General features: G+C 51.1%; 1 protein-coding gene across 1 annotated transcript; it reads right to left on the bottom strand.

Annotated features, from left to right (window-relative positions):
* Positions 1 to 2,763: 2,763 nt before the first annotated feature.
* Positions 2,764 to 12,632, bottom strand: LOC119106872 (pro-resilin-like). The gene is made up of 3 exons (XM_037230207.1): positions 12,603 to 12,632; positions 3,576 to 3,912; positions 2,764 to 2,777 (listed from the first exon to the last, which is right to left on the bottom strand). Exons 1-3 carry the CDS (start codon positions 12,630 to 12,632, stop codon positions 2,764 to 2,766), a joined length of 381 nt encoding a protein of 126 aa, XP_037086102.1.
* Between the last annotated feature and the right edge of the window lie 248 nt (positions 12,633 to 12,880).

Genomic DNA, 12,880 nt, shown 5'->3' with positions numbered 1-12,880 from the left:
AGCGGCCGTTGGCAACCACGGCCGCTCTCGGCAGCCACGGGCCAGAGCGACTCAAAATTGACACACTTTGGTAGGGCATCGACTGGTAAGGCATTGAACGGACTGCGCGCGCCACCTGAAGTGAGGCCGTGTAAGCCACTCGTCACATGGGCGTGGGCAGTCGGGAAAGATTTGCTCGCTTTCGACAGTTTTCCACGTTTTATGCCATAGCTTGACAGCCAGAGCCGATGGAGGCGTGAATCAGCCTCAGGGTGTCGAGAGACTCATCATCTGCGGTTCGTATGCCCAACAGCAGTTTTTGCGCCAATAAACGTCGGGCAAGTCGGAATTTAAGCCGGTGATTTATCCATGCATTCTTTTCGAAAACAGTACCGAATGTAACACACTGTCGCCTAAACTATCACCAGTGTTGCGACAAGATTTATATGGCCATATGCACTGATTCATTACCTGTATTTGCCACCAATTTATTCATCATTATGCAGTGACACGTGTTAACATCTGCTATATCTAAAGAGCTACAAGTCCCCTTTTCGCCGGGCCGAAATGGCGCTGATGTTCGCCCAGTCGCCGTCGCCGAGTGTTTTATGTAAAACATCGGAAAGAACACGCGCTGTGTGTGAACTGGCGTTCAAAAGTAATAAATTCAGATTTCGTTCATTTATTCATGGAGAGCAAAAGCCAGGACGGTAGAATCCATCTACGCATCAATCTGCGTTGGACAATGCAAAATGCTCTACACTGATCGAATTAATAATAAGTTGCGAGTGGTTCATAAAAATTCCAATTATTTTTTTTTAAAGTCAAATAACGTGCATCAGAAAAAGCAAGGCACTTTCAATAGATGCACTTTGGCATGCCCACAGAGCGCAACAGAAGCATCATTCACAAGTGGCTGCAGACATTAGCAAACTCAGCTTTGGCAGTGACGGCCAGAACGTTCTTTTCTTGAAGCGTCTGGACTGCACAACACACCCCAATCGTAAAGAGCATTTGGAAGGCAGTATTTGAGAGAGGAACGCTCTACTTGCAAAGCATGCGCATGATAATTGCGGTTGTAAGCCTTGGATCACAAGTGCTGTCTTGCATTGCTGCTTTGGGGCCTTACGACTTAGTGACGCACCGCGTTGGACGCATGGCCATCTGGTAAGGCACGTTCAGTTTGTAATTTGCTTGATTTAATTTGCTTGATTTTGTTGTTTGATTGCGAGCGTTTGCTGTTGATTGTGGGAGATGGGAGCGTTTGATTCACATTTTACTTAAACTTATCCCCATTGGCTTGTAGTACTACTTTCTTCAGCCAAAAGAGATTTGGTAATTAAGCTTTTTCAGTTAAAGGGAAGGAGGGCCATACAATTAGCAAAGCCCAAGAGACTATTTTCGATCAAAGCGTAAGGCTGGGCTGTCATGCTATTCATTTAACTTTTTTCTTTAAGCCACCCGTGCAACAAAAAAACCGTTTTGTAAAGGCGGGTTTCTTTCTCCATGTTTCCTGACTAAGCGAGTGATAGGTGAATCATATTAACAGTTACCAATTAAACGACCGGGCTACTCTTGTCTAGGTCACACATTTCCAAAAGTCTGCATGTCTGTCTGCGTGTCTCGCAAGTTGTCGAGTACATTTGCGAGGAATATCATGCACCTATAAAAGACAATAAAAATAGTTTTATTCCTGGTAGACAAGATAGGAGGACGAAGACATAGATGCGTTGGTATTTCGGCAACATGCTTTTATGGAAACGAATGGCGGAATTGCTGTCTTATGATCTCATTAGTACTGTCTTATCTATGTCTATGTGTTTATCCATCTGTCCGTTACCATTTTTTTTCGCAAGATGCACACCTTAGAAGGCTGCACGAATCGCAGCGGTCTGAGATTGAAGCTTGCACATACGACAAGTCAACCTTCATGACAATCTACCTATTAATTTTATTCATAAAAACATAAACATTTATATTAGTTATATTACAATAATATATATTATTTTATATTATTATATTATAAAAAATGCTTATATTATAATAATATTGATTAGTTCACATCCGTCCGACGCCGTTGTGGAACACAGCTCACGTGAGACTGGATGTGTAAGTTACATCTGGTAGGGAGACGCTCTTCGTACACGCAAGGGCCGTGCAAGCGCCGAGTTGTGGAAAACAAGTCGTAAAGCTCGAGCAGCAATACATGTAGCACCTCCGCATGCAGGGACTGCCAACTGACACAGACACGGAGAGACTAGCTAATTAGGACACGCTGTGTAACGTTGTGATGCAAACCAATGTTACGCGGCTAGAGTCGGTGCCGTACCGGCGGTGGATCTTTGCGCTGCAATGTAAATATGAGTCGCAGGTAAGTAGTATGCATTCCATGCAACGAGTACGTGGAAAAGTATGGCACGGGCAATGTGTCGAGAAAGTGAATATTGTACCGCTGACGATTGATAGGTGAAGGACGTAGCCAAGACAAGGGGACCGGGGTAAGGCTCCTGACCGCACAGTTCTCACTGTCAGCAAGGTGGTCGGTCGAAGGGGGTCTCCACGTCTCTCTGCCACGTCAGAAGTACGGTATTGCCGCATCTCTGCCGCGTCAGAAGTACGGTATTGCCACGTCTCTGTCACCTCTCTGCCACGTCTCTCTGCCATGTCTCTGCCACGTCTTTGCCACGTCAGAAGTACGGAACTGTTTCTTGGTATTGTTCTGTATTGACAACAACCAATTGGATCACAGAGGGCAACGTGGACAACCATGTGGACAACTATGCATCAGAGAACATCACCTGGGACACGAGGTGAGCGATGCGAGAACGCTGGAGGATGATCTACGCATGTCACACAAGTCGAACGCCACAGGAGGAATGGTCACACATGCGAACAAAATGCATCAACGCCAGGCGTGTCAATAAATATCTTGTGGAAGAGGACGCACTCTGGCGTACGCAGAGCAGGCTCCACATCGTTAGTATCTTTCACAGCTTTGGTTTTCTCAGCTTTTTCTACGAAATACCTGCCCATTCTTCCATTTCACTGTTGGTATCAACGGGTGAAGACGGCCTGTGATATTCGGACGCCAGAAAGCACTTCGGTGCGACAGCATAGCACTGTCACGAAACTAAGCCGGTGACAAAATTAAGAACTCAGCGGCAGCCACACATCGGAGGAGTGAAGTTCCTGAGCCTACCCCCACTTAAGCTGACTTTCTTGACATCGCGGAGAACCTAGCGCATGACAGAGGGCCACGCAACGTCACCCCTCCCCAGGGACCCGCAGGCGCTTACAAGACGACCACACAGCCTTCGACATCGCCTAGAACGCGCCGTAGGACTGAGACGGCGCGGGCGCCGCGCCGCCGCTCTGTCCTCCCTGGAAGCTGCCCTGGAAGCTGCCGCCGCCATTTCCTTGATAGCTTCCGGACTGAGAGCTCGATCCAGTCACGATGGATACTCCGGAGGAGGGGCCGCTGTAGCTCTGGCCTCCGCCGGCGTTGAAGCCCCCGCCGCCCTGGCTGAAGCCGCCGCCTCCTCCCTGGCTGAAGCCGCCGCCGCCGCCCTGCTGGTTGCTGTAGCTTCCGCCATTGCCCTGGCCGAATCCTCCGCCTCCTCCCTGGTTGAAGTTGGCAGGCGGATACTGCGCCTCGCCCTCGTAAGTCACTGTCGCCTGGTAGCCGCTGTCTCCTTCGACCGTGTAGCTGACCACTTGGACGCGGCCGTCGGGCAGGTTGACCCGGTACTCGCCCGAGGTCACCACGCCGTCGCTCTGCTCCTGGTGGTTGAAGTCGTTGCCGAAGTCGGGCTCCTGCACGGCCCAGTCGAAGTTGTACGGCATGCCCTGGCCGGCGAACTCGTCTACGAAGCCGGAGGTGAAACCGCCGCCGTTGTTGGAGACGAAGCCACCTCCGTTGTTGTTGTTGAAAGGCTGGAGACCGCCGCCGCCGCCGAAGCCTCCACCGCCGTTGTTATTGTTGTAGGACTGGCCGTTGCCACCGCCGCCGAAGCTGCCGCCGCCGCCGAAGCTGCTGCTGCCACCGTTGCCGCCCCCGAAGCCGCCGCTGCCGCCCCCTAGCGGCGCTCCGTAGCTCTGGGACGAGCCGCCGGAGGAGGGGGGCGGAGCCCCGTAGCTCTGAGGCGACCCCGCCGCTGCCGCCGCCACGGCCGCCACGACCAACAGCTGCTGCACTGCCGTCATCTTGCCAGCTGCGAATGAAAGCGAAACTGTGCCGACCGCCGGTGAGGCGGCGCCTTTATACTCGCCGCCGCCACGTGCGAGGTCAGACGGCGGGGTCAGGGGTCAGGCCGACGTCGGCGGGTCACCATGCCCCAGGCGGTGTCAGGTGTCGCTGTCATGAGATAATGCGTGGCAACGCGCCGCGTGGTGACGGATAGCAAGGCGAGAGATTGACGGCGGCGCCTCCGGCGACCATTAGTGCCTGTCGAGCGGGGTGCGCGGGGGATCGGGGAGGGGGAGGGGAGGGGCTGTTGAGATGCTGGTGTGAGGTGAGTTAAGACTGGCGATCTGGTATAAAAGAGGAGCAAGAATATATCATGTACTGCTTTCGTATAACTTCATTCATGCCTTCGACCCTTTGCAAAGTTTCGCTCATATTGTGAATTCATTAAAAACTTGAGAGTATGCCCGATCTGCAAGGGAAAAGCAGACCAATGCAAACCAGAAGAAAAACTGGTACCAGTATTTTGATGACAAACGCATAAGTCTAAACTGTGGACGTGTCACCATGCAACGATAGGAAGTAATTCAGAATGGATAATATCGACACCTTCATAAAGAGCTTGTAGGTTCTCGCTGATGTAATGTTGCATGCAATTCAAACGGCGTGATGTAACGATCAGAGGCTCGTTTTTAGAATGCCTGGCCTGGTACACCCGTCTAGAAATGCTATATCTTCAAACAACGCTCACAACCTCCTCGCTTCATACTGCACGGCAACCTACAGTACTGCATGGCGACAGAAAAATCCAGCGTTTTAAGATGTCGTTAAGGTGCAAGGACCTCTTAAAGTTACGACCAAAGTTAAGATCGGATTATGGTAACATTGTACCCAAAATAGCTGATGAAATCATATCAGATGATCAGGTGATTCTTAAATCATATTTGAAATGATAAAAAAGTGATCAACAGTTGCAGGCAGCTAAAAGAGTAGCTAGCTCAGGCTCGTGTTCACGTGCGGTTGACATGGTGTTAAACTTTGACATTCTGGCATTAATAAAGTCGCTGAACATGTCGAATGATCCTGCACGAACGTTAGAAGCTGCTGCAAATAAGCAGTACAGATACAAAACGCTGTTTGTTTGCTTTCGCGTCGCTGTGAACGTCGCAAGACAGAGCCGTGCGAGGTAACTGATTCGGCGTCTCACAACCATTCTGCAGACTATGTAAATATCTTCTAGGACCGTTCTGTGCGTAGCGCAGGCACTCGTCTGACACTGCAGGAACGTTTCCATGCATGGGGTTCCACAGCACGCATACATCGCAAGAACATGCTTTCTGTACCGTACAGCTATGTATGTCACAAGATCAGAACGTGCGCAGTCACCCAGGTTGCACAGAGCCCCAGGAACGTTATGCGCGTCATACACTGTTGATAAATGGCGCACAGATCTTTGCGCGCTTAACTCCTCCCTCCTTTCTCATCTGCTGCCTCCCTGACCAACCTGCGCGAAAAGCGCCGGATGAAGCTCCAACGACAAGTGGACACCAAGTAAACAATCAAGAGGTATAAAAAACGAGGGTCAAGTGTAAAAATTCGAAGGGCAAAAAGTGAGAGATAGCAAATCAAATGAATAAAAATGAATAAAGCAAAGTAAAAAAGACAGTAAGATGAGCGTGAAAGGCCAAAAAGATAAAAATGATGTGCAGACACGGAAATAGACGAAAACTGGAGAGGGATTAGATGCGGCTGCCACAAGTCGAAAGTAGAAGCAAAAAGGCAATAAGTCAAAGAACCAAGATTCAAAGAGTTACAGTCAAGACGATAAAGGTCAATGCAACAGTCGGTGGTGGGGGGTGGGAGCTGGACGGTGGTATAGAGGGAGGCAGTTGTCACTTGAAGGCCAAGAGTAAGCTTGCGTCCTGACTTTGTGAGATCTCTTTCACACAAACTGAAGGTTTTTCTACCCACACATATGCCATCCAAATTTATTTGGAGGAGCAAAATAAAGAAGATATATGCTGAGCACATAACCGAGCTATGCATTCGGTTATTCAGTTTGCGTAATCAGGTTCGATAGGCCCTTTCTGCATCAAAACACCCTCTGTTCTGGATAACTCCGGCTTAGGAATCACTGCTTTATACAAGGGATCCCTTTGCTGGCAAGGGAGAAAACATTTTAAAATCAGGAGGCCCCCAATTTAGCAAGAAGCTTGTAATCGCGCAATCTTTTGTACAACCTACAGCAGTGACGGATAATTTGTCGCCGCGACGGACAGATCCCCAACCATTCCCCAATGCTCCAGCCAAACAATGACCAGGGTGCATATATGCGAAGTGGAAAGATTCAGGCTTAGGTCCTAAAATGACGTCTGTCGAACTACAAGCACCGATTTTCCTCGGGGTACTACGATTTAGGTAGTCACAATTTATTGCATGTGCGAGGAGCAGCCACCCAAAAAGCCCCCTGTAGAAAGGTCCCTGGAAACCCCTGTCCTAACTTAAAATCCATAGTGCGCCCTTACGCTGGATAGTTTTGATGACCATGCTGGTGTGGGACAGAGGGGGCCCGACTCATGTGAGTAAAAACATCTTTCCTAACCTCGCACGGAGGTCCATTTCAACACTGCAACTCTGCAGCTTACAATAAGTCGCGGGGCCGTTATTTGCTGAGTCTCTCTGGCTAAGCTTGGACAGACAGCTTCCTCAGCACTCCGCCCCCCCCCCCCCCCTCTTTGAGTGAGCAACTTACCAGGGGCACTTGGCGTGTTCGGAAGCCCCATGAAAACCTGGGTTTTTGGCCACGCAAGGTGTGTGCTTCAACTCATGTATTTTCATTTCTTTTCTATCCTGGAACCCGCTCCAATGCCATTCTACGTCGGTGCACGGGCGGCGCAGTGCGGAGGACAGGACCGTTCTGTGCGCAGTGTAACAGAGTGCTCCATCCCAGGATTACTCTTCGCGTGATTCATGACCGCCGCGCAGGGCCATTCTGTGTGCGGTACACCCGCAGAAAGCCAAAAGGCCGTCTAATGAATGGTGTACCCTTGCACACACCACAAGGCTATGGCTCATAAATCTACCTCTTTTGTTAACGGCGCTGCCTGTCGCATTTGTGATCAAATCTTAAAAGATGATATTGCCCGCTTCCTCTTAGATCACCCGCGGCCTTGTGGTGGGCACGGCATTGGCCTGGGTTAAGGCTTTGTAGACGATACATTCGCCTAGAATGAGGAGCTCCATTTAAACAATGTCCTGGGACAGCCGAGACATTGTTTTTCACGAAGACAAAAAACAAAATCGGGCAAAACTAGTGGATAAGACGGCGCACGCACGATCTTCTCACACGCCAGGCTGTGTCTTCCCAGCCTGATTGCCCGCTGTTTTCGAAGTCAAACAATGCTGACGGAGCGGTTGACGATGCAACTTCGTAATGCCAAGATCCGGGCTCCCTTTAAGCTTGGATACAATATGCAGTTGAGTATATATACAATTGTATCCAATACACAGTTGGATACGATTCGGCCGAGAGTTCACAACACGGTAATCTCACGTTTCATTTTCTCTTTTTGCGTTTACCTTGTAAGCCGGATCTGAACCTGAACCTGAACCTGCCACTGAACCTGAGCCTTTTACCCGGACCGGGCCAGCTGCCGCGTGCCGTCGTGCTGATAGTACGATCATCATGCTGCGAAATAAAGGAGCCCAAAATTTCAAAAGTCAGTGGCCACGCGAGTGAGAAGTTGGTTCACCTTTTGAACCCCGAAGTCAGAAGCTGGTCTCGCGAGTTCTCAATCGGTTATCTAGCACTATAAGCCAGGGAATTTGCGGTGTAGGGCGTCGAGATAAAGCGCAGGGCACACAAGTCGCACCCGAGTGGTTTGCACGTGTCAGAGGTTCCCCTCACCGCGAATCATCCGTGATTGATGACCGTTTGTGCGGGGGAGCAATCCTCCCATCGTTTATCCTCACCGCACGGCTGCATTCGGCTGCCTGCCTCGGCACGATCACGAGCGTTCACACCCCTCACGACCCGCCCTCCGATGTTCACGACTAACCCCCCCCCCTCCCGGCTCATGGCTGGCTTATCCGAGTCATGACTCACCCACCCGGTTCCAGAGCTATGCCTGTCGACTCAGGACTCAGGCACTTAAGCCGCGAACCCGGTTCGACGAGTCATGATCGATCAACCCGGTTCACCACAAGAGTCATAACTCGTCCACCACGACCCACGGCTCACTCCCTTATTATTCCCGACTCAACCGCCCGACTCACACTCATCCACCATGACTCGTGACTCTTTTCCCAACTCACGAATCAGTTGCTCTGAGTCACCATTCACGCACCATGACTCCCCTGGCTCCCATCCCGACCTCTCCGTCCCACGACCAGGCCACCCCTGACTCACCAATCACCCATGGCTCACGCACAACTCATGCACGACTCACCCCGTCTGACCTCAAGCCAGGACAGGCTGTGACGTCACGGCCCCGTCCCCGGCGCCGGGCCGCGTCAAACCCCGTCCCACGCCATCACCGCCGTCCCTGCTCCGGGCAGTCGTGACGTCAACATTTCCACCGGGTCGGCCGTGACGTCATAATTCCCACGGGGTCGCGCGGCCCGCTCAGAGGGGGTGCGGAGAACGGCCCAAGGGCTTGAAAAACGCTTTGGAGGTCAGTGAGGCTATAGGGCGGATCCAAAGTGGTCAAGGGAAAGCTCTAGTGACGTCCTCGTAGAAGTTAAGTACGGAGTGGAAGAAAAAAGGAAAAGCTTAAAGACGACTGCGATTTTAAACTCTCATGTGTCTCATTATGATTATATGTATATATATATATATATATATATATATATATATATATATATATATATATATATACATTTATATATTTATATATTTATATATTTATATCTATATATACATTACATCATAGATACGATTATATAAGTGTATAATATACGATTGATATGTGTATACATGTGGACGTATATCGTCATCATTTATTTCATATGTCTCATGATAGTCGCTTGATTTTGACAATCAACTACGGTATCGTTACACGCATTTGGCTATATTCCAGTAGATATGTGCTGTTAACAGCACAGCATGCTCTTAACAGCATGTCCATGGCATACTGCTTTGATAGCGTAATAGTTGATCTCATGATTATGGTCATGCATAGTTATGGATGAAGCATAATCCTGCATGCGTGCCATGCCCACAAACTTGCTTTTTGTAGAGAATGCGTTTCAGGCTCCCCAATCTCAAAACCGGCAACGAAACCGGTAAAACTGTCAAAACGATCAAAGCCTGCAAAACCGTCAAAACCGATAAAACCGGTAAACCGACAAAACCGGCAAAACCGATACAACCGGCAAAACCGTCAAAACCTATAAAACCGGCAAACCAGTAAAACGGATAAAACCAACACCAGCAACACTCCGCGCGACCCCACGCGCCGCACGGTGACCCGGGAAGGCGTGGCGCAAGCGCGACGCGCACGCGCCGGTGGGAGGAGCGCGAGGCGCCGTCGGTTCTGACCGCCGTGCGAGGCCCGCAGCACCGGCGGCGCCTCGTGGGCGGGTCAGGTCACGAGCCGGTGGGACGCGGTGGCTGGAGCTGCAGTCGAAGCCTGGAGAGGAAGCGGCGCTGTGGTGGAGAGGTGTGCTCATGCTGGGGTCCTGGGTTGATTGATGCACCGCGCTGGGAGGTGCGCTGGGAACTGCAGCTGGCACGGGCGAGGCGAAACGTGCTGGTCGTGACGGTCACGTGAAAAAGTGACGGCCAGGGTATGCTGATTGCTCATTAAGTCGTGAAACGGTACGCAAGGAGTGGCAAAAGGCCGTGTGGAAGCTCGGTGTAAGTGTGCTATCCCTGCATGTTGTTACTGCATCCATCACAAGTCGTAAGCAGCGGTATCGCGCTGCTCGTGGCAAGTGTGTACTGATCCTTTATGACTACAATAGACGGATCTTACCAATCAGGATCCGAAATCTTGCGGGCAATAGACTGAGCGGTAAATGTGCCCCGGAAGAGGGCACCAGAGGTAGCACTGCTACAGAAGAGAGGTGCGACTGGTAACTATTTCTGCCTTTTTTGCCGCCTTTTATGAATTTGTGACGTGTGTTTTTCGAAGCCAAACGTACTGCTGGGAAGCCCTAAGCCGGGCTTACTAGGTAGCCCAAGTGGGGGATTTTGCAAAGCCTTCTTTGCGACACATTCTGTGCTCGTTCCAATCCGTGCACCCACTTCAGAGCAGTCGCTCAGCGGCCTAGGAGACTTGCTGCAGCAAGCAAATCATCGGAGACCTTCATCAGCCTTGGAGCCTGCCTTGGACGACCGTGGGACCATCGCGTCTGGTCCCATGCCCGCTGGAAAACTCGGCGACTGCTTCGACACGTTCGGTCGATTTGGGCCGCGTCTGATGATGACAATGCACCGGACGGGAGGCGGGCGCCAGCCTCTTGTCGTGACGCCGCGTTTAGGCTTGTTTCAGGCAATTTATGGCCTTGGGGTGAGCAGCGCAACGCGAGCATGAACAGCGTCAGGGAAGGGTCGTTATGCACGCGTCGTTGGTGCTGATAACTTACTTGCTATTTGGAAACCTAGTTTTGGTTCATTCTAGGTGAAATTAAGTGGGAAAAATATGCTGGTAAGAGCAATGCTTGTGAAGAGAAGGCGCCGCCTGACACATGTCAGCGATTAATAACAACCCACACACACACACCCCGCAATGTGTGTGTGTATGTGTGTGTGTGTGTGTGTGTGTGTGTGTGTGTGTGTGTGTGTGTGTGTGTGTGTGTGTGTGTGTGTGTGTGTGTGTGTGTGTGTGTGTGTGTGTGTGTGTGTGTGTGTGTGTGTGTGTGTGTGTGTGTGTGTGTGTGTGTGTGTGTGTGTGTGTGTGTGTGTGTGTGTGTGTGTGTGTGTGTGTGTGTGTGTGTGTGTGTGTGTGTGTGTGTGTGTGTGTGTGTGTGTGTGTGTGTGTGTGTGTGTGTGTGTGTGTGTGTGTGTGTGTGTGTGTGTGTGTGTGTGTGTGTGTGTGTGTGTGCCCGCGTGGCTTGTTATCAATCGCCAACATGGCTTGTTGCTAACGAGCCATCATGTCATCTACCTTGGACATCTAAAACATAAAATAAGTTACGTATTTTTGATGTTTTTTAGGGTCCAAAATATCCGACCGAAGCCGTCGCTAGTTTTACAGGCAGCGGCACGCAACGCGTTGCATTTTAGCATTTACAAAGCATTTACGTTACATTACATTGCATTACAGTATCCCACGAAGCACAATACGAGTTGGCCACTTCTTGACTTGCGAACAGACTGTCAATGGTCGAGAGTATAGGCGGTGACTTTCAAATGATACATTCCTGAAAGCAAAATCTCGCGCGATCTTGAAGTGGCTCAAATGCCACCGAAGAACCTAATTGTATGAACCCGTTTGGGCAGATTGACGTGATTGGACCATGCTCCAGTGGTGCCGTTCCCCCCGCTAGTTTGTTGACCGCCTGATCCTCGAGGAGCCTCCAGTCCAAACGCCGGGCCTAATTGAGCGGCTCCGACACCACTGTTCTGACACGGCCCGCCCTATTTCGAAGCCGTGACCCTGCTATTTTTCCCTGCCCGCGCCCTTGCGCACCGCCGCCCCGTAACTCGAAACCAGGTCATTATGCGCACGAACGGCCAGATAGCCAATCTGGCCGCCCGGAGGCGTGTGAGCATGTGTCGGCGCGAGCGAGCCAGGGACCTTGTATTGTCCGCGGATTCATTCGCTCGCTGGCGATCATTAGCTGGCGTTGATTGACGTCATTGGTAGTTGATGGTGCGTCAATTCGGACAGCGGCCGGAAATTAACGGTGATGCTTATTCTCTTTGGGGATGCATGCTTAGTTTGCTGCCAGCGTAGAAAACGGGTACTCGGCTGCCCATAACATTGCACTTATTAAACATGGATATATCAAGTTTCCTATTTCCGATCGATGCTTCCTGCGCAATTTGGAAAGACTAGTGATGGAGTGACAAACCGTTTCCCAGACCACCAGCATCTTCCCACACGCTTTCCTTATCCTTCCTCTCGTGTTCTGTGCTGTGTTCTGCTCTTCCTCAGTTTTCTGCACATGCAGTCTTCTTTTCGTAAGTGTTTGTTGCACGCAAAACAAGTGCTTTCATTATGTTTCTTCCCGCAGGGTTCTAAGCATACAGTCTCCTTTTCGTGAGTACTTGTTGCACGCAAAGCAGTTATAAGTGTTCCACCTAGTTCAAGTACGTCGAAGGTCATAACATTTTTGATCCCACTGCACCATGCTCAATGTCGTGAGCAAGTGAAGTCCCCTTCCCTGACCAATAGCCCACTGTCTACAAACCGAAGAACACCCGAACCATCCCAGCACCTTGAGGCCCTGCCCCCGCCCCACTTCCCCTAATGACGTCAAGACTTCGACGCACCTGTGACTCCTGGCCGACCGAGTAACGCATCGCCCCGGGCCGCGGCCCGGCCCGTGCCAGCGTGCTCGGGCACACGGGTCGCGTCATTAGGCTCGGTAATGGCGACGGGGCGCGGGAGCCGACGCACTCTGCGACAGGTTGTAATGACGGGCGTGACGGATGTGACGGGTGTGTGACGGATGTGACGGGCGTGACGGGTGTGGCGGGTGTGACGGGTGTGACGGGTGACGGGTGTGACGGGCGTGTAAGCTGCAGCGGAGACGCCGGCGGTGCAACGG

This window comes from Pollicipes pollicipes, unplaced genomic scaffold, assembly GCF_011947565.3.
Source record: "Pollicipes pollicipes isolate AB1234 unplaced genomic scaffold, Ppol_2.1 Scaffold_6293;HRSCAF=7461_pilon_pilon_pilon, whole genome shotgun sequence".
NCBI lineage: Eukaryota > Metazoa > Arthropoda > Thecostraca > Pollicipedomorpha > Pollicipedidae > Pollicipes > Pollicipes pollicipes.
The sequence above is the reverse complement of the archived record's forward strand: the minus strand, read 5'-3'. Positions and strand labels throughout refer to the sequence as shown.

Coding starts and splice junctions, on each gene's coding strand:
- LOC119106872 (XM_037230207.1), bottom strand. CDS start 12,632: ATGCGTTACTCGGTCGGCCAGGAGTCACAG. Junction 3,913..12,602: donor CGGTCGGCCAGGAGTCACAG/GTGCGTCGAAGT, acceptor GGCGGTCTCCAG/CCTTTCAACAACAACAACGG.